We start from the raw sequence: 21,216 nt of genomic DNA, 5'->3' as shown, positions 1-21,216 counted from the left end.
TCGAACCGGGAACCTTCCGACTACCAGATGACTGCTCTACCTCCTGAGCCACTGTTAATTATCTCAACTCTGAATCACTTATCTCAACTCTGAATCACGTATATAAACTCTGAATCGCAGCCTAAGAGTTCTTTCAGTGACAGAAGCATGTAATCTCATCTGGCAGTCCCCTTCGGCCAAACATTTGCAACGCACGCAGAACATTTGTTATATTAAACACTTGGTGCTGTGAACTGTTCCTCAGTATTGTGTAAAAGAAAGTGCATGTTATATTATTTAGCTACACCTGTCGCAGACGCATGGGTTTACAGAATAAACTATATAACATGATTATCACAATGAATTTGGCCAACCCCATAAATGAACTGCTAGTCTATTTGAATACATACTGTATATGTGATGATATGTGTGCAGACTTTGCATCATTGAATTGCTTGTTGTCACGTCTTCAATGACCTTAGTGCTTGTGGTATCAGGAACCTACTAAGTTACAGTCTCTCTCACTCCTGCATGTATCTATCTATGTATCTACTAACATCACTCAAATAGATACAAAACAAGATTTACTATGGAATACAGTGAACCCCCCCCCCCCCCCCCCCCGGTGGCTGATTTGGAATAAGTTTTGCAATTTTCCCAAATTATGGTAAATTTTAGGAGAGTGGGTAGTGAAATCTGTTCCCTAATCAGTCACCCAAAGGCGAGTTAATCTCGATACATTTCACCATAAAATAATGGACTGATGAACAATCACCCTTCAAAATGAAAAATATAAAAAGAGATTTAAAAACAACAACCCAAAAAAATAACACGTCAACATGAATACAATCGTTCTGCCCACCAGTGCTACATTGTTCATATCAGTCAAGCTAATGAAGTAGGTAGTGCTTGAGTGTACAGTGTAGAGCTTCTTGACATCCCATTGGATATCAGGACGTTTGTTCAGCACAGATCCGAATGAAGGATCATACAGGCATCTGCATCTCTGTGTACTCGTCCTGTCCCTCCTCGTCGAATTTAGGCTCGGCGTCGTCTGCATCCAACTGTGAAACATGATGAGAAGTACTAGGGTTAAGACTTGTGGTCATTGGGTCTCATTCACCAACGGACTTAAGACAAAAGATCAGAACACATTTAGTTGTAGCCCCACTTAAGACATTTTCGGGCAGATCTTTCAGGTCCCTTCTCCTGGATTCAGTCTTAACTAAGAGCAGGATTTAGGAGCGCTGAAGAGCAGTCATAAGTCGGCCAGACTGGTGTGCGCCATGTGCTTAAGGGCTTTATTTGGGAGGAATCATGGTGATTGCATCCATGTCAACTATACAGACATCCTTGGAATAAAATAATCATAATAATAATAAATACGACAATATTTGTATGATACAAAATTACGTTCTACATTTACAGTCATGTCTCAAGACTAAGAGGCATTGTGATGTCCGAAAATAAATAAAAGCACTACACCAATACTGCAAAAGACAATGGATAAATAATAATAAAGAGGAACTAAACCTAATCACGTGGATATAGCTATAGTGGAATAGACTGTATTAATATTCCATATTTCTACCGTTTTGTTGCGCGCTCCTGGCCACACACACACACACGCACACTGTATAGCCTACGCGCTGCCTGTTGAACACAGGGATCAGCACATGCAATGCTGACCCTTGTTTTGCACACGGCCCTTGCATTATAATGAGCTGGAGGGGTGTGTCTGTATGCAAATCGGGTCTACGAGAACGTGCTCGCGGGGGTTTGCAGCTGTGATCATTTGGCAAGTTAAGACAACCTCTCCACCAAATTGTGGAGGCAGGATGGCCTAGGTAAAGAGGCCGGCCAATAACAGTGTCTTCCCTACTCTGTCTCCCTCTCAGCCTTCCTCCTTTACTTTCCAACCCTGAACATTACAGATTTCAGATCATGTTTTTTTCCAAGTTCAAAGACGGTTTGAGACCCATCCCCCGCTCTTGTCTCCTACCATTTTGACCCCTCTACCCCCTACTTGTTCAATCTACATACACACAAGTGTACTTGCTAGTGTCTGTGTGTGTCTGTCTGTCTGTCTGTCTGTCTGTCTGTCTGTCTGTCTGTGCGTGTGCGTGTGCATGTGCGTGTGTGTGTGTGCACGTGCAAGGTGTAACTCACACACTGCATCTCTCGCTTGGTGAAGATCCGAGGCAGCAGGAGCATCTTGACGGGGATGGTGAGGAGGAGGACGAAGGGGAAGGCCAGGGAGGCTGCGGTGGACATGACTGCCCAGAGAACGGCCAGAGACACCAGCTGGACGACGGTGAACAGGTGCATGCGCAGGGTCCTCACCTGCGGAGTGGCGACATTCCAATGTTTAAAGGAACACGCCAACATTTTGGGAAATTAGCTTACCGTCTTCTCCAGAGAGAGACAATAATATAGATACCAGTTTCCTCTCTGTGCGTTCAGTAGAAAGCTATCTAGCTGCATGTTAGCCTAGCTTAGCACAATGAATGGAAGCGGACAGTGATGGGTAGCCTGCCCAAGGCATTGTCCAACTAACACCCCTCCTCTCCCGAAGGCTACCCGTCACTGTCCGCTTCCATTTATTGTAAGGTTTTACCGCGATGTGGACATAACAGGAATGGCGAGGATGCCAAGCATGTTAGACACGTTGCTCGCGCTGGTCTATGTCTATAATGAAATGACAATTGTGTGTCATTGGAATTCGGATTATTTTCAACTGGGCAGGTCTTACAGTAGGTGCCGAAATGTGGCACCGATTGATCTAACATGAATCGATACTCGGTAGTACCGACGTAATTCGGCCGGTACCCTTAACCCTTTCACTGCCACACGACAGAAGGTCAGCCCTTTACTATCACACAACCGACGGCGATGCTCCATCATTAGCATCATTAGCTCCGCAAATGCGGAGCTAATGATGCTAATGATGGAGCATCGCCGTCGGTTGTGTGATAGTAAAGGGCTAACCTTCTGTATTGTCACAGTGAAAGGGTTAACCGGCTGCCGTGTGGCAGTGAAAGGGTTAAAAGTACAGTACCCAACCTTACTAATAAGATAACGTTTTCAGTTTATTCTCCTGTTATATCATCTTTATTGCAGCAAAATGGCGTGGTCAAGCACATAAAAATATATATTTTTTATATCGATACTGTATTGATATAACATCGGCACGCAAAATATCACGATATATATTGCTGTATTGATCCCCCACCCCTAGAGTGAGTAGTACACACTATATAACAACAGAGAGAGAAATCAATTCAAAGGGATTTGGATTCTCATAATGGAGTGGCACAGATGTGAGAAGGAGACGACACGGACCTTGCGGACGTAGGTGTGGTCAGGGTGGTACTTAGGGGGCATGAGGAGCAGCAGCATTCGCTCCGTGAGCTGGATGCCATTCAGTGACATCACGCCCATGTACAGGAAGATCCCAAACAGCACGGCCAGGGGGATCTGACGCAGGAGATCACCGATAACAATAGACAGACCTGCCAAAACAAAAAGAGGACTGTTTGGTGCTGTCGCCCTCTGATTATCAGGCGTTCTGCTATTATGGATTTACTATCGTTTTTATGACCCCTTGTGTATTTTACATTTGTCATTTATTGTATATTTACAATGGATTCATGGATACTGGGATTATATATTGTCTTAACCCATTTAATCCCAAATTTTTTCGTGCAATGTAAGTGCTTGCATTTTGTTCCTTAGACCTCCCTAACAGATGATCTGTATTTATTTTTTAATTTTATGATGGTTAAGTTGGTGAAAATGTTAGTTTTATGCTTGGTCACAATAGTGACCATTGGGATCTAACATAGTCAAAATTAGCAATTTTGCAGATTTTGACTATGTATTGTTATATATTTTGCGTTAGACTGGACCGATTTGCACTACACTTGGTGGAAGTGTGTACCATGGTCCATTGTAGAACCTGTGAAATGTTAGTGTGCATGCGACTTACAGGGCGGGTCCACGGGCCATCCAAACACAGCTGTCCATTGACCTCCATTCACCTCCATTAATTTTTTAGAACAGCATTACACAAAAACTATTGAACAAATGTTTACAAAACTTGGTGGATGCATGTGGCATGGGCCAACTTAGAATCCCTCATAATTAGGAGTGAATCCGACCCACAGGGCAGGTCCACACCCCGCCCGAACATTTCTGTGTGTGTGTGTGTGGGGGGGGGGGGGGTTAGTCCAGGTTCTGTGGTGGCAGGTAAGAGAGGGGGGGGGGGGGCTGGGTGTGTGTGTCAGTGGGGGGGGGGGTTAGTCCAGGTTCTGTGGAGGCAGGTAAGAGAGGGGGGGGGCTGGGTGTGTGTGTGTGGGGGGGGGGGGGTTAGTCCAGGTTCTGTGGTGGCAGGTAAGAGAGGGGGGGGGGGGCTGGGTGTGTGTGTCAGTGGGGGGGGGGGTTAGTCCAGGTTCTGTGGAGGCAGGTAAGAGAGGGGGGGGGGCTGGGTGTGTGTGTGTGGGGGGGGGGGGGGTTAGTCCAGGTTATGTGGAGGCAGGTAAGAGAGGGGGGGAGCTGGGTGTGTGTGTGGGGGGGGGGGGGGTTAGTCCATGTTCTGTGGAGGCAGGTAAGAGAGGGGGGGGGGGCTGGGTGTGTGTGTGTGTGTGGGGGGGGTTAGTCCAGGTTATGTGGAGGCAGGTAAGAGAGGGGGGGGGAGCTGTGTGTGTGTGTGTGGGGGGGGGTTAGTCCAGGTTCTGTGGAGGCAGGTAAGAGAGGGGGGGGGGAGCTGGGTGTGTGGGTGGGGGGGGGGGGCTGGGAGAGAGTTCAGCTTCCTGACAGCCTGGTGTATGAAGCTGTCTCTTAGTCTGCTGGTCCTGCAGCTCGGAGGCTCCTCATTCTCCTCCCGGAAGGCAGCAGAGTGAAGAAGCGTTGTGAGGGTGGTCATTATGTAGTCTGGGTGGTCATTATGTAGTCTGGGTGGTCATTATGTGGTGGTCATTATGTGGTCTGGGTGGTCATTATGTGTAGTCTGGGTGGTCATTATGTGGTCTGGGTGGTCATTATGTGTAGTCTGGGTGGTCATCATGTAGTCTGGGTGGTCATCATGTAGTCTGGGTGGTCATTATGTGTAGTCTGGGTGGTCATTATGTGTAGTCTGGGTGGTCATTATGTGTAGTCTGGGTGATTATGTGTAGTCTGGGTGGTCATTATGTGTAGTCTGGGTGGTCATCATGTGTAGTCTGGGTGGTCATCAAAAAACATGGATGAATAAGAGAAATCGTCAAAATCGCCCATTTCTGACTATGTTTTATCCCAATGGTCACTTTTGTGACCATGGTTACATTTCCACCTCTTGAGGTTAAAATATGCATGCAAGCATATCATTGTCATTACATATCAGTAGAAGACCCTTTAATTAGTATATACACAACATACTATAGTTTAATCTGTAAAGTAAGATGTTGTACTTACTTCTTTTTGTGGGGTGTTCTGGCAGGCTTTTTGTGCTGCATGGACAAACAGGAAGTAGACTGGCCTGGTCATGTGATGATTCAAGCTAGTCACATGACCTTTATACAATTTGAAAGTAGACAACATGTTGTTTCTTGTGAAAGTTAATTTTTTTATCCAGAGCAAACTACCATGATTCTAGAGCTTCTAGAAGTAAAAAAAGAAAAGTATCACAAATGTGACCATTAGGATTAAATGGGTTAATACTGGTTTGGGGATGTCAACATCTTTTTCCATTGTAAAATATAATATGGTTGATATCAAGAGGTCGATTACCTCTTTTTGGTAGATTAATATATATTATTTTGCTAGCAATTCGAGCAAACATGCAAAAACTTTGGACTGAACACACTCTGCCCTGACATTTTAGGTTTTCTGAATGTTACATACAAAATCTTAAAATAATAAAAAAAAAAAAATTGAATTAGTCTTCACCAGGCACTTTGTGTAAGACAAGTTTGTTTTGTTACGGTTTCCCTAAAATGGTTTGTAAGCATTGTTAACTTGCAATTTGCTCCTTGGCTTCAATGAGAACGTTTTGAATTCTTTTTTTTGTTAAAAACTGGCTCAAAGAACACCAGAGCTGCACCCACAGCTAAATTCATTAACACTTTCTCTGCCAAGGACGCCTAAACTCGTCATTCCCCGCCATGCTCATTCTGCCAATGACGCCGTAACACGTCATTGAGATCAATATTTCAAAAATCTGTGATCACAATCATATTTCTCCCCCAGAGACTTGAGATCTACTGTTGATCCCCTCTCAACTCTCCAACGGTTCAAGAGCGCCATCTGGTGGCCGATCGGCGGATCGCCCAAACCGGAAACGGAAACTGGTGCTCATCCAAATTCGGTCCGATCACTCGATAAACAACATGATTTGGACGTATATACTATTATACAACCTGGATAAGGATCGCATATTTCAACATCCCATAATAGGAATATTTTTGCTCCACGCTCATCGCCCAACGCTACGAGGAAGCTGCGGTGAGTTTCAGCGTTTTTTTTTACCGTGTTCGATACAAACTGCTCTAATGATCATATCACCCACACTAGATGAATCATCTAACGTTGGCAACGGAATTATAAGCGACCCCCCCCCCATCCGGTCAACATCAGATGATAAGTAGTAACTTCTAGAAGCACATCCATTTGACATTTTTTATCTCGCGCAGATCGCTATCAAACTGTATTTGATCATCAATATAATGCATTTATGGCTGTAAATCACGTTCTGGAGAATGCTGCAGAAAACGATAAAAACATATTTATACTTTAGACCGTATTTTAGTATGAATATGTGAATGAAAAAGTATAACGTTCCTACGTCCTGAACGATAGATAATTGACGTTGAATGGGCCATAGTAATGTCAATTTAGCAACACAATTTAAAAAGTTATAGGCCTGCAAAGAAGGGGAACTTCTCCATAGACAAATAGAGCTGGCAGAGGATGGTATAATGATGTACATAAGCCTGGCGAAGAAAGTGTTAACTGTGTGTGTATGCAATTCACCTTTATTCTGTTTTATATGTGTATTTTCTATTTATTTTTATGTGTACATTGTGATGATGAATTGTATTTTATGTAGGGCTATTTGATGTATGTTATGTTTGATAACCTTTTTTATCACTTTAGGTTGATGCCTTTTTTAACATCTTGGCCAGGGACTACAGATGAAATCTAGCCTTCTGGCTAATTCTGGCATATTTACATTTATTGTTGATTAATATGCACTGTCCCTTTTGCAAATAAACTTAAACTTAAACATTTAGAAAAATAACTAAACGTCAAAATGTCAGGGAGCCTCTTTAATAAGTAAATACACTGACATTTTTGTAAGTTGTTGATAAATTTAAAGGAACATGCCAACATTTTGGGAAATGCTAGCTTAGCACAATGAATAGAAGCAGACATGACCGGTTAGCCTAGGCATTGTCCAACTAACACCTCTCCCGAAGGCTAACCGGTCATGTCCGCTTCCATTCATTGTGCTAAGCTAGACTAACATGCAGCCAGATAGCTTTCTACTGAACACACAGAGAGGAAACTGGTATCTATCTATCTAGATTATGCTAAACTATTGCTATTAACATAGCGTGCACAAGCATTAGGATACACTGTAGTGAACTAAGTAAACACTGGACACAGAGGTGAAACAGTTTTGTTGCACAATGATTTACTTCAGAATTTCAAGGTGCCCTGCCTGCTTCAAGGTGTCCACCATAATCCCGGTACCAAAAAAATCCTCTCCAGCAGGTCTGAATGACTACAGACCGGTGGCACTCATTTCTGTGGTCATGAAATGTTTTGAAAGGATGGTTAAGGATTACATTTGTGCCTCCCTCCCCAGTGATATGGACCCTTTGCAATTTGCATACAGGTCAAACAGGTCCACTGACGATGCGGTCTCTCAGGTACTTCACAACACCCTCTCTCACCTAGACAGCCAGAAGGGGGGCTATGTGAGACTGTTGTTCATTGACTATAGCTCAGCGTTCAACACCATAGTCCCCACCAGACTGGTGGACAAGCTGATTGAGCTGGGTCTGAGCTCCGCTCTGAGCGCCTGGATACTGGACTTTCTGAGTGAAAGGCCTCAGGCGGTCAGGGTGGGGGGTCAGACCTCCAACACCATCACCCTGAGTATCGGGTCCCCCCAGGGCTGTGTCCTGAGCCCCCTGCTGTATTCACTCTACACACATGATTGTGTGGCCAGGTTCAGCTCCAACTCCATAGTGAAGTTTGCGGACGACACAGTGGTGGTGGGGCTGATCTCTGACAACGACGAGAAGGCCTACCGGGAGGAGGTTGATGCACTGGAACGCTGGTGTCAGGACAACAGCCTGCTCCTGAACATTGGTAAAACCAAGGAGCTGATCGTGGATTTTAGGAGAACACAGCAGGGGACGGACACACCACTGTGGATAAACGGGGCTACCGTGGACAGGGTGAGCAGCTTTAAGTACCTGGGGGTCCACATCTCAGAGGATCTGACATGGACAACACACATAGACTCAGTCGTAAAAAAGGCAAAGCAGCGCCTCTACCACCTGAGACAGTTAAGGAAGTTCAGAGTATCGGAGAAGATACTCCACTCCTTCTACTCTGGAGCTGTAGAGAGCATCTTGACTGGAAACATCACTGCCTGGTATGGAAACAGCAAGGCACAGGACAAGAAGGTCCTACAGAGAGTGGTGCGCTCAGCTGAGAGTACTACGGGTATTGCACTACCACCCCTGCAGGTCTTATATAACAAGAGGTGCAAATCCAGAGCTTGCAGAATAATGAAAGACCCTCACCACCCCAACAACAGCCTGTTCAAGCTGCTGCGGTCAGGCAAACGCCTGCGCACACCAGCAACTAGGACAGAGAGACTTCGGCTAAGCTTCTTCCCCCAGGGCATCAGAGTCTTGAACACTGAACTCTCCACACACAAGCACACACGAGCACACACACAACACACATACTGTATACGCTCACACACTAGCAGTCACTTTAGCACGCACACACACACATGCTGCATACGCTCACACCAAACAGTCACTTTACAAAATGAAAAGGTCACTTTACTTTATAAGAAAATAAAAATAAAGAACGGAAGTGGTTCTTGTATAGCAAGATAGCATAAGGATATATAGTATATAGTAAAACTGTATATTGTATAGTATAGTATTGTATAGTAGTGTATATAAGACCCAGTGCAGGACCTTAGCATGTCTTTTACCATGCATTTAAAACTTTATGTACATTATACCTGTTATGTCTTATTCTTATTACTTGTATTATTGCACAATCGCTGCGGGCATGACCACCCGCATTTCACTGTATGCCCTTTATGCCGTGACAAATAAAACTCTTGACTCTTGACTTTATTAAACAATGGGCTTATTAGCCAAGATGTCACTGAATGTTTCACTGTATACAACCAATCCCAAAATACATCAAATGGGACGTTGCATTGACTGCAATCTGGTCAAAAAGCTAAACGGATGTGTTGAAGTCGAACTATCAATGAATTCCTTGACAAGTAGGATGGAAATGGCACAACATTGTCACTCAATGGATCCTTTTAATATGTAAGCCTTCTAGGCTTGTGACAAATTAATAGCTATCCCCAAGATGGTAGCTATTCCAAGTACAGTACATTAGGAATGAATACCTACCAACCATACAGGCCACCAGAAACCCTGTCACCCTCTGCTCCTTGACCTCCTGGATGCGGGGCTTGTCTCCGGGGGCAACGGCTTTACTCATGATAGTGAGGGCGTTAGTGTGGGTGACCGACCGCACAGTGGCAGCACCCATCCAGGGCAGGCCAAAGAGGGCCGACAGTCCCCCCACGGTGATGATGAGGAGCAGGTCCAGGTGGAAGCCTGATCCCTTCACCAACATTCTCTCTTTCTTACTGACTATCAGCCTGACAGAGGGATGAGAAAAGAGACAGATAGGATTTCATTGCCGATGTTAACCCTTTCATTACCACACTACAGACTGTCTGTAGTGTGGTAGTGAAAGGTTAACCTTCTGTATTGTCGCAGTGAAAGGGTTAACCCTTTGGTAGTGTGGTAGTGAAAAGGTTAATGTTAATACTGTCCTTAATACTGTTAATAAGTCCTTCCTCATTCTCGGGTTCAATTGTGATTTTTTTGGGTTCCATTATATCAGCCAACTCTGAATGTAATAATAATAATAATGGATTGGATTTATATAGCGCTCTTCATGACACCCCAGTGACCCCAGAGTGCTTACAGAGTCCATTATTCGTTCATACACAGTCATACCGGTGGTGGTAAGCTACAATTGCAGCCAGAGCTGCCCTGAGGCAGACTCACGGAAGCGTGGCGAATAATCATCGCCTACGGCCCCTCCGACCACCACCAACATTAATTCACATGCATACACGTTAAGTAGGTTAAGTGTCTTGCCCAAGGACACAACGGCAGTGGGATGGACATGGGCTTGAGCGGGATTCGAACCACCAACCCTTCGATCATTGGACGACCTGCTCTACCCCTGAGCCACGCCGCCCCATGTAATAGTAGTTTTGTAGGGAATCACTCATCACTCATCACTCACTCATTAGTTTAAACATGTATTATAATGCAGAATAAATGGCAATGGAAATAGTTAGTTTTGGCTGTATCTTAGGGGTGCTCCCTGCTGCAAGAGGTTAAAGCACAACAACTTACACGGATATAATAACATACTGAAACCGAACAGGGAGATCGCCAAATCAGTATAGGTGGGACAATGGAGCATCAGCTACTGTCAGCTGTCACAGCTCCACACATGACTTAGATTGTCCTGCCAGAACTCACTTTGCCCATTTAATAGAAATCATGGCACATCTTACGCAGTGATCTGCGACTCCATGAAGAGGAGGATGAAGACGAGCAGGGCGGGCAAGACGCTGGCAGCCATCATCCAGACTGGGAACTGACCGTCTGAGCCGAGAGGCGAGATCACCCAACTCCGCTTCTCTGGACTGGTCACAGAGAAGCCACTGGGCACGCTCAGCTTCTACAGGAGCCAGTGGAGGAAACCTTTATATACGTATATATAAACAATCTATATAAACAATATATAGCCAATATCAAAATCCTTTAGAATAGGAGTGTTCATCCAAGATCGTCCCTCTTCCTGTGAGTAGTTAAGATCTAAAAGATTGTCCCTTCTCTAATAAACACAGTGAGCTGTGTTCTTAATTTATCGCTTATTATTTCCCTCCGAGGAACATTCCTACCCTGTCTGGCATGTATCCAAAAGCATGGGCTTGATCTAAATGGTTTATATATTGCACAATAATGTATAAGTGTACCACTAGAATGAATGGAGCATTGTGAAAACATGGGTGATGAGAGTATGTCCAGACATCAGAAGTGTAGAAGTAATTGAGTCTGAAGGTAATGGCTAAATATCTAATATGGGACAATTCATGTTAAGGATCCCTTCAATAATATCTGGCTTAGATTTTCTGAGAAAAATCATATATTCTTACCTGAGTGAAGGTGTCCTTGACGCTGTAGTCTATAAGCACCATGATAAGAATAGCTATGGGAACCCCAAAATCTCCGATAATCCTGCGGAGCTGAGACAGACAACACAACTCTATTGATCAATGTTTCGTTCATTTTATAAAAGTGTGGATATTCTAGAATAAACTTTTTGGGCAGCTGTGCTGTGGAACAAACTGCCTGAGGTGCAGTTTTAATTCATTATACAATTTTGGATTGACTGTTTTTATTTCTTAACTATTGTTTTTTTCTCTTAATTTTGTAAAGCATGTTGTGACTGTTTTGAAAAGCACTCTATAAATACATTGTATAATATTATTATTATTATTATTATTATTATTATTATTATTATTATTATTATTATTATTATTATTATTATTATTATTATTATTATTATTATTATTATTATTATTATTATATTATCAGATATCACCCTCTCCATCAGGGCTCAGTCCTTGGACACCTCAATTTCTCTCACTATACTAAATTGCTCCAACTATTTAATTTAATTTATTTTCAAACCTTTATTTAGACTCAAAAGGCAACTGATGTTTCCCTCATTTACAGTCACGTCAAGTGTGCATACAGAAATAAGCACACAAAAAAGTATATAAAATCACACAGCATATAAAATCATAACAAAGAGACAACAAGATGAGGCAAAGAGCAAGGATAACAAATCAATTAAAACACATACGGTACAACTTGATTGACAAAGGTTGGAGATCAATATTTTAAACTCTGAAACTATGGGAGAATCTCAAGCTTTAAGGACTGTTGGAGTTCATTCCATGACCTAGGCGGGGCATCATAGCAAAATGCAGATTTACCCTGTTCTGAGCAAACTCAGAGGACCTTAAGGACCAGCCTGTCATTCCATACTGTAGGTTCCAAAATTCCATTCCAATAATGATGTAGTATAAAGAGGTAGTTTACCAATAAAGGCCTTACAAATTAACTCAATACCAATTGAACCCTGTGGCATAACCCAACTTTACACAATGACATCTCCCTGACAGATAATCTTGGAACCAAGATTGTAAAGGAATGTGAATCACTACCCACTTTCAAAACCACTCTCAAAGAGCACCTACGAGAGACTGCAATTCGAAACTGGCCCCTGCAAATGTCCTAACGCAACCCCCTCCAATGTACAATAAATTTCCTATTAAACCCAATAATACACAAGACCCTCTTCTTGGGACCAAGTAAGGTTTCGTCAATAATCCAATGTACAATACAATTTTCAATCAATCAATCAATCAATCAAAAACCAATCACATGCATTTATATCCAAACAAATAGTAGCTAATCTTTTTAAGAGCAGGTGGTGATCGACTGTATCAAAAGCTTTTGACAGATCAATAAAGAGGGCAGCACAGTGTTTCTTCTTGTCTAAAGCCGATATGATGTCATTAGGAACTAAAGAGATGGCTGATAATGTGCTATGGTTGGCTCTGAACCCAGCTTGGTGTGGGCTTAGTACAGAGTGATTTGAGAAAAAGGACTTAAGTTGATTATTCACTAAAGACTCCAAGACGTTCGCTAAGCAGGGTAACTTGGAGATAGGACAGTAATTATTTTAATTATCTCTAACACCACCTTTATGCAACAGGATCAAATGGGCAGATTTCCAGACACTAGGAAATCTGGAGATAGAAAGATAAAAAATATGCATCAATTGCTCTGTAATTAAAGAAGCAGCCAGTTTTAGAAAGAAAGTAGATGTCCTGGGATCTATGGATTGGAGAGTGTCTAATACTCTAATATCAACATCAACAGGAAGAAGTTTGATATATTCTCTATCAAACAGGTGCCCAGCAACTGCAAAGTGTTTCTTAAATAAATGCAAGATACATTTTATTCTGGCTAGAAATAACACAATCATCAACACTAATATGAGCGGGTAGTGAATAAGAGGTCTTGATATTTTTTAAGTTAACTGCCTTCCAAAACTGAGCCACCCGCATTTCATTGTATACCTGTATGCCGTGACAATTAAAACTCTTGACTTGACTTGACAGGTTTGTGTAGGAACTTTTTAATCTATATAGTAATCAGATTTAGCCTTTATCATAGCTGTGGTAATAATTAGGGATGGGTACCTTTCACATTTGAACCGATACCGGTACCGGTACCTGTGAATCGATACCGGTACCCAACGGTACCTTTTTTCGGTACTTTAGTCTCAAGAAATTTAATTTACCTACCTCAGTCGTAAAAAAAAAAAAATCCAAACTTCAAATAACTACAATTTCGACAGTTTTCGGCTTGTCATTGCTCCGACTGCTTTGTTGTTGAATCAAGTCAAATCCTAGGTAAGCATATATTGTGCGTGTGAACGTTGACATGAAAAGAAAAAAGTTTTTCGGTTTCTCACTTGATTCGATACTCTGTAGTACCGACGTGTTTCGGTTCGGTACCTCAAAAGTACCGAATTCGGTACCCATCCCTAGTAATAATGGTATCTGTTTCCGAGCTGTTTGAACGCAAGCCAGTGCTGTGGATCACCTGAGCGTATAGCACACAACCAGGCCTTATTCCTGTCATTAAGCAGAGTTTACAGGGTGCTATTCTATCTGTAATTAATAGCCTCTTAAGAGGAGTATGTTTATTGATCAAAGAAATAAAAGTATTTGTGAAGAGGTCAAGGGTCACCTGAACATCGGCGGACTCTGCCATGCAGTGGATGTTACTATGCATAATATCATTCATGAAAGCGTGTTCATTTAAACATTTTCATTTACTTTTCATGACCATACTGTATGTGACATACAGTAGTTTTTTCCATTTTCACACTCCTCACACATGCAGTAGGACAGTGGTCACTATTATTACCTAGTTCAAAAACACCAGTGGCCACAATTCTGTCAATTCTATTGCAAAATAAATAAATTTGTGTGGATTTTGCGCAGTATTTCAAGTTGGGTCTAGTTGGTTCTGTTATCATCTGGGTTAGGTTTAGGTTACCACTGACTTCCTTTAGGTGATCCGAGTTACGATTTAGCCAGTTCAAGTTAAAATCTCCCACCATCAAAATAGTTCATCAGAAAAGCCCATTAGAGCTACATCTGAATCAGCAATGGTTTTCTTAAGCCATGACTCACTAAGGACAAGGATATCAGGGTGAGACTGTAAAATAAATGTATGTATTCACATAGTCTAGTTTCTGGATTAGGCTTCTGATATTTAGGTGGATTATATCCAGACCGTTCCTGCACTGGGTCAAGTTGGGGCCTAGGGGACAGAAGTGGTGCTAGAAGGCTGTAGAGAAATTGTCACTAGATTTAAAGCATTAACACTACGAGTCGAAAGACTGGAGAGAGCATGGTGTATGAGTGAATTTGTTGAAGTCCGAACCGCTTCTAAGTTACCAGGACTTTTTTTTTTTTTTTTTTTACGTTTTTTTTTTTGGTGTTTTATCGTTTTATTTCTACTGGGCAGTCCAGTAGGGAGAGACAGATGAGGAATGGGAGACAGAGTGGGGGGAAGACATTTGGCAAATAACGACGGGTTCGGGAGTCGAACCCGGGTCGGCCGTGTCGCAGCTGAGCGCGCTATGTGGTTCGCCACTGGGGCGCCCAAGTTACCAGGACTTTTAACCATATTTAGGATACATTAGGTCTATTGCCTTTAATCACATTTATGGTCAGATTTATAGGACCAGTGCCACAGCCATCACTTGGGATCGGACGTGCCCCGCTTCAGGCACAGAATGACTTGGCCGACCTAAGGGCAAGGTCCATTATACATATATTATGGACAACATGCAGCTATACCTTTGCTTGTCTGCCTAACAACACACTTTCCGTGCCAGCCATGCGGTGCCCCGGAACCCCGTTGCGTGCCAACGGCCACTTCAATGAGCTCTCATATTTGCGAATGCATAAACTATATCTTAAATTATGGCTATGTGTATAATATGGCCGTCGCTTATCAATGACTTGTTTGCAGTCAACATTGTCGAAACGGATTGTTTTTTAATCGGTTCATTTCCGTTTTATACCATTTTGAAAAACTCTAGTTTTTTTGAAAGTTTCAGGAAAATATAAAGATTCTGTGATAATCGCCCTTTAGTGGAATACACTGGAATACACAAAAAACGTTGTAATTTTTCGGCCTATTTATGAATCGTTTTAAAATAAACGCTAGATTATTGATAGTATATGTGTACTTATGCATATATAGCTATAGAAGCGGGCTGAAAAATCGATGATCCATTTCCTGATCAGCACACACACACGCACACACACACATAGGGCCCACGTTGATATATAGGTGAAAAAAGCTCTGATTATCCCAAGACTGGTAAAATAGATTCCTTACCTCAGATCAGGTGTTCTCCAAAAAGATTATTCCAATTCCTGATCGCCATTCCAAATATCGATCACGTTTATTGATCCAACGCTGGGTGGTCGAAACACAGATTCCACGCTGTTCTGATGGTCCACAATGAATCCGATCGGCTCGAGTTACATGCCTGAGAAGTAAAATGTGGAAGCAGGACTTTTTTTCCCCATGCGTTTCATTCAATCCAATCCAAAGGGGTGCAGTACCATCCGGAGAGATGATAGGGGGCGGTATTTTCCCAATGGAGCTCAGAGAGAGTTCCAGTGGTAACGTGAGGCTAGATTGATGAAATATGAATGGAAATCGCTAATAAAAAAAAAACGAGATCTCTCGTCGTTGGCACTGAACGGTTGGCATGAACTAACGGGAAATCTCGTCGTTGGCACTCAAAGTGTTAATCTCAACATTGACAGGCTGAGCCATTATTCTACTATTGCCCTTTTGCTAAATTCCTTTGGAGAATTCATTAAGAATGTCTGCTTAATGCCTAAAATGTATTGCCCTTGTACTGATGATGTGCAAAGTAGATGTAGTTGTCACGGACTAATTCAACTAGCAGTTCCCTTAAAGACGTTCCAATCAATCGGCAGCCAATTGGAATAGTATATTCACTCAAAATATGAAATTTGTGATCAGCCAAATTGTGATCTATATTTTCAGATTCTCCAGTACTCTAATTTGTGAGTGAGAAAATGTTAATTGTTTGCATTATCTACAAGCCATTAAGCAAATCTATCAAAGCTCATATTTACTTCACATGTATTTACCAATACTGTATAACAGACAATAAGATGGAATTAATTGTTTGTCATTGAACTAATGAAATAAACATAGTAAACATAGTATGTACTCACCCTGCCGGGAAAGAAGGCACTGTTCTTGAACTTGCGCAAGTAGTAAGCAATAAAGAATGTTCCAGACATGAGGACGAAAGCCAGGAGAGCTGTGTTGGGTTCCCCTGCTGCGCCACCAGGGGTGCTGTTCACAGTGTTGTTGCATGAAGACACTGGTGTGAGAGTCGTGTCATTACTTGGATAACACCTTCGGAGAGGATGCTCTTGAAAGATCTGTTCCAGTAGAGGGTGTTTCCAGAAAGGCAAAAACAAACATCTCAGATGAGAATAATTTTTTTTTATCCACTTTTTCTCCCATTTTCAATTTTTCTCCCATCCCAATTTCGTATTTCCAATTCTCCCCTCCCCTGTCTCGAACGCTGTTAGACTACGCCTCCCACTGGTCGGCTGCAGTGAGGACCAAGCCTTGCATCACGTGTCCCCTCCGGTACACGAGGAGGCAGCCTGTCGCATCTTTTCACCTGAACAGCGCAATCTCTCAGTGGCGAGGAGTAACGTGTGGGAGGCTCACGCTGCCCCCGATACTTCCTGATTCTGCTGTACAGGCGCACCAACCGACCTGTAGGAGTCGCTGTCCACAACGTCCAATCCCCACCCACCGGCTTTCCCACCCTCTAACACTGCCCAATTGTGTTAGTACGACGGCCGGCCAAGCCGGTAGCAACGCCGAGAGCTGGGCTCGATACCAGCATCTCCTGCGTTAGTGGCGAGCGCCTTGCCCACTGCGCCACTCAGTGAGATGAGAATCATTCTTAAAGGGACCCTCCATCAATTTTAACAAATCTGATTTGTCACAAATTGGAAGCCATGTACTATAAGTCCATCCAATAAGCACTTGCAGCAATGTTTTTTGTTTTCAAGATATTGCAAGTGGAAATTATTAGCATTTGGTTGCAATGCTAGTGGAGGTAAATGGGAACCGAAACTATGTTTCTAACAAATTACATGTAGCATGTTCCATACCTTCATAACTTCCATAACCTTCATAACTGTTTCATAACATAGTGAACTATATAGGATGACTTGTAGGATTGTTCAGGTACATGGTTTGAGTTCCCAATGACTTCCACTCCATTTCTGCTTCCAATATTGTATCTCAAAAACCAAAACATGGGTGCTATTTTGTGCAGGGAGAAAACTATGTTCAAACTTGGATCACAGTCACATGCTCTCACTTACGACTGCTCAAGGCAGACTGCTATAACTGCCTGTCTTACAAAGCAACATTGATTTCCCCAAGGCAATCAATAAAGGAATATCTTATCTTATCTTACCTTATCTTATCTTATCTTATCTTATACAAACATATGCATGCAAAACTGCCTGTTAATGAAACATCCACAACACTGATGTGCACCTGACCTCACCGTGGCCAGTTTGGAGAAAGTCTCATAGATGAAGATGAGTGAGATAAGGAAGGAAAAGATCTCTTGGGTAAAGCGGGATACAAAGCGAACCAGGAAGCTGCCCTCAAAGGCCACCATGACAACCACGATGAGCACCAACCAGAGTCCAATCCACACCCGACCTGTCAGGTATTCCATGTCATTGGACTTGCAAAACTACAGACAAACAGAACAGAGGGAAGGGATATCATTCACAGTCAAACCTCAGAGGATGCACTAAACCACATCCATCAACCAAAAGATAATATTTTTTTGTTGCCTTTTTTACCTTTCTCCCATCCCCCAATTTAGTTGGTATGCTAACTCCCCCATGGTTTTGCACTACCCTACTGTTGGTCTGGGGAGGGTGTAGACTACCACATGCCTCCTCTGTTGGTCTGGGGAGGGTGTAGACTACCACATGCCTCCTCTGTCTGTCTGGGGAGGGTGTAGACTACCACATGCCTCCTCTGTCGGTCTGGGGAGGGTGAAGACTACCACATGCCTCCTCTGTTGGTCTGGGGAGGGTGTAGACTACCACATGCCTCCTCTGTCTGTCTGGGGAGGGTGTAGACTACCACATGCCTCCTCTGTCGGTCTGGGGAGGGTGAAGACTACCACATGCCTCCTCTGTTGGTCTGGGGAGGGTGTAGACTACCACATGCCTCCTCTGATGGTCTGGGGAGGGTGTAGACTACCACATGCCTCCTCTGTCGGTCTGGGGAGGGTGTAGACTACCACATGCCTCTTCTGTCTGTCTGGGGAGGGTGTAGACTACCACATGCCTCCTCTGTCGGTCTGGGGAGGGTGTAGACTACCACATGCCTCCACTGTCAGTCTGCGGAGGGTGTAGACTACCACATGCCTCCTCTGTCGGTCTGCGGAGGGTGTAGACTACCACATGCCTCCTCTGTTGGTCTGGGGAGGGTGTAGACTACCACATGCCTCCACTGTCAGTCTGCGGAGGTTGTAGACTACCACATGCCTCCTCTGTCGGTCTGGGGAGGGTGTAGACTATCACAGCCTCCTCTGTCGATCTGGGGAGGGTGTAGACTACCACATGTCTCCTCCGATAGCCAGGTGTTTCACTGGGAGAATGTAACATGCACGGAGGTTAATGCTATCTCCCTCAGATCCCCTCCCTGCTGAACAGGCACCCTGACCGACCAGTAGGAGTCACAATTGCAACAACCAGGCCTCATACACCACCACATCCCACCCGCGAACACTGCCAATATTGTGTTCATAGGGACGACTGACCGACTGACCTGCGGTGGTAGGCGAGTGCTTAGACCTCTACACTACGCAGCCGCACCTAAGAGAATTGTGTCAGTGAACAAAAACATATACAACTATATACACTGTGGTGAATATGTCCATGAAGCTTATTTTATAACATCTAGCTTCTCTTTATCACCTGACTATAGATGAAAGGATGATAGTGCTGCATTAAGAATAGTGTGTTGAAGGTGGGTTTGGCTTGTATGCAGCAAGGTGGTGATGTCAGCCAAATGCTGTGCATGATACCCAAGGTCATTGGGATAAAGATTGTGGATAGCACTCACTGTGCCCTTTACTAAATGAGCACATTCAATACATCTTGAACCTAGGGAGGATAACTGGATGGTGGTGGGATGTGAAAACAGAAATGAAGTTGATCTGTGACAGTTTCAGAATGTAATTGGATGACAAGAGAAGGGTTGAGGTGAAGATTGGTTGTAGACATTGAATGTAATGGAATTGGTAATTAAGGAAAACATTTACTATAAATGTCCAATTAATCTAGCTTGGGAACAAAAATGAATGATCTGATATAAGATAAAAAATAAATAAAAAATGTGTTCAGGCACATGGATTCATTATAATCTAATTCTTAATCTAGTTTAAATTTTTGTAAAAATGTGTTTCTTTTCTTGTTTCCATTTCATAAAGGCAGCCTTGTATAGCACCTGTTAATAGTGTTTACTACACAAGGACATCATCGCCTGCTATTTCCTTATCTTTCAGTGAATCAGTCTAAACTATTGTGAACTCACCGAGTAGAAAGCTTCTTCAAATACAAGGAGGGGTCCAGAGAAGCCCACTATTAGCAAAGGCTGAGCACTTAGCAGAGAGAACACAAAACCTTGCAGTGCCGTAGCAATGATCAGCTCTGAAACACCAATCAGACCTTCCGTTTTCTCACCTACATGAAAGAAAATAGTGGAGAGAAACCGTCATTTAACAAAGCAAAACCACTTTATAAACCAAAGTAAACTAAAGAAAATCATCACTGACTGCTAGTTTCTGTTATCTAGTTGTCCTGTACCATAGCTGCATGTAACTATCCAACCCTGATTTATTTTATTGACAGTCACAACACATTCAAATCTTGTGATGCAATGTAGGACTCCCAATTAATGATAATGTCGATATTTTGGTGGTACAATGCCTTTCAATTAAATCTGATTATTTATTTGACAAATTACTTTCGCCTATGAATTGCATAAACACTTTTACAACAAAAGTAACAAAAATGGAATTATTAAAATAAGGGTGATGAAAAGTTGATTAGTCATTACTACTGTACCAACATTACTATTCTGCTGTTTAACTCGTGCATGCAGCAAACTGTCAAGCAAGAACATCAAGGTATCATCCAAGTCATGCAAGATAACAAGTGTAAATGTACTGTATATCATGCAATCACATCAAACCTTTATTTAAACTCGAAAACAATTGAGGTTGCCCTCATTTGCAATTATGTCAAGTTACATGCCATTCAAGATAAATAATTAAAACAGATTAATATAAAGTTAAGAAAAAGATTGTGAAGAGATTATAAAAGTAAAACAATTAAACATATTAGCTTATTAGGCATACAATTAGGTATTGATAAAAACATAATAAAAACAATCAAATACAAGCAAAACAGACATAAGAAAAAATAATCTGTTAAAACAGGTACATGATGTTCCTATGATCCTGTTAAGATCATAGCCCTAAATTGACCGTAGGTCAGCAGAGAATCGGTTTTCAGTTTACAGTATGCGGAAGATCATTCTAGGAAGTTGGTGCACTAAAACAAGTTTTTAACAAGACTTTCCAAGTTCAGATTGTGCGACATACCGGTAAAACTACATACCGGTAATCTCTCGC

At 42.6% G+C, this 21,216-nt stretch overlaps 1 protein-coding gene across 1 annotated transcript in view; it reads right to left on the bottom strand.

Moving 5' to 3' along the window:
- Nucleotides 1-645: 645 nt before the first annotated feature.
- Nucleotides 646-21,216, bottom strand: part of slc4a2a (solute carrier family 4 member 2a) — a 118,461-nt gene continuing 97,890 nt past the window's right edge. Inside the window, exons 15-23 of the mRNA XM_084327132.1 lie at nucleotides 20,115-20,263; nucleotides 18,061-18,255; nucleotides 16,694-16,906; nucleotides 11,474-11,563; nucleotides 10,829-10,995; nucleotides 9,639-9,892; nucleotides 3,322-3,491; nucleotides 2,149-2,322; nucleotides 646-1,043 (exon numbers count right to left, since the gene is read on the bottom strand). Coding sequence (XP_084183258.1) covers nucleotides 966-1,043; nucleotides 2,149-2,322; nucleotides 3,322-3,491; nucleotides 9,639-9,892; nucleotides 10,829-10,995; nucleotides 11,474-11,563; nucleotides 16,694-16,906; nucleotides 18,061-18,255; nucleotides 20,115-20,263 — 1,490 coding nt within the window. The 3' untranslated portion in view covers nucleotides 646-965. The remainder of the gene's footprint in view (nucleotides 1,044-2,148; nucleotides 2,323-3,321; nucleotides 3,492-9,638; nucleotides 9,893-10,828; nucleotides 10,996-11,473; nucleotides 11,564-16,693; nucleotides 16,907-18,060; nucleotides 18,256-20,114; nucleotides 20,264-21,216) is intronic.

Source organism: Notolepis coatsorum (genome assembly GCF_963971535.1).
Source record: "Notolepis coatsorum genome assembly, chromosome: 13".
NCBI classification, from domain to species: domain Eukaryota; kingdom Metazoa; phylum Chordata; class Actinopteri; order Aulopiformes; family Paralepididae; genus Notolepis; species Notolepis coatsorum.
Note: the sequence above shows the minus strand (reverse complement) of the source record. Positions and strands in the feature narration are given on the sequence as shown.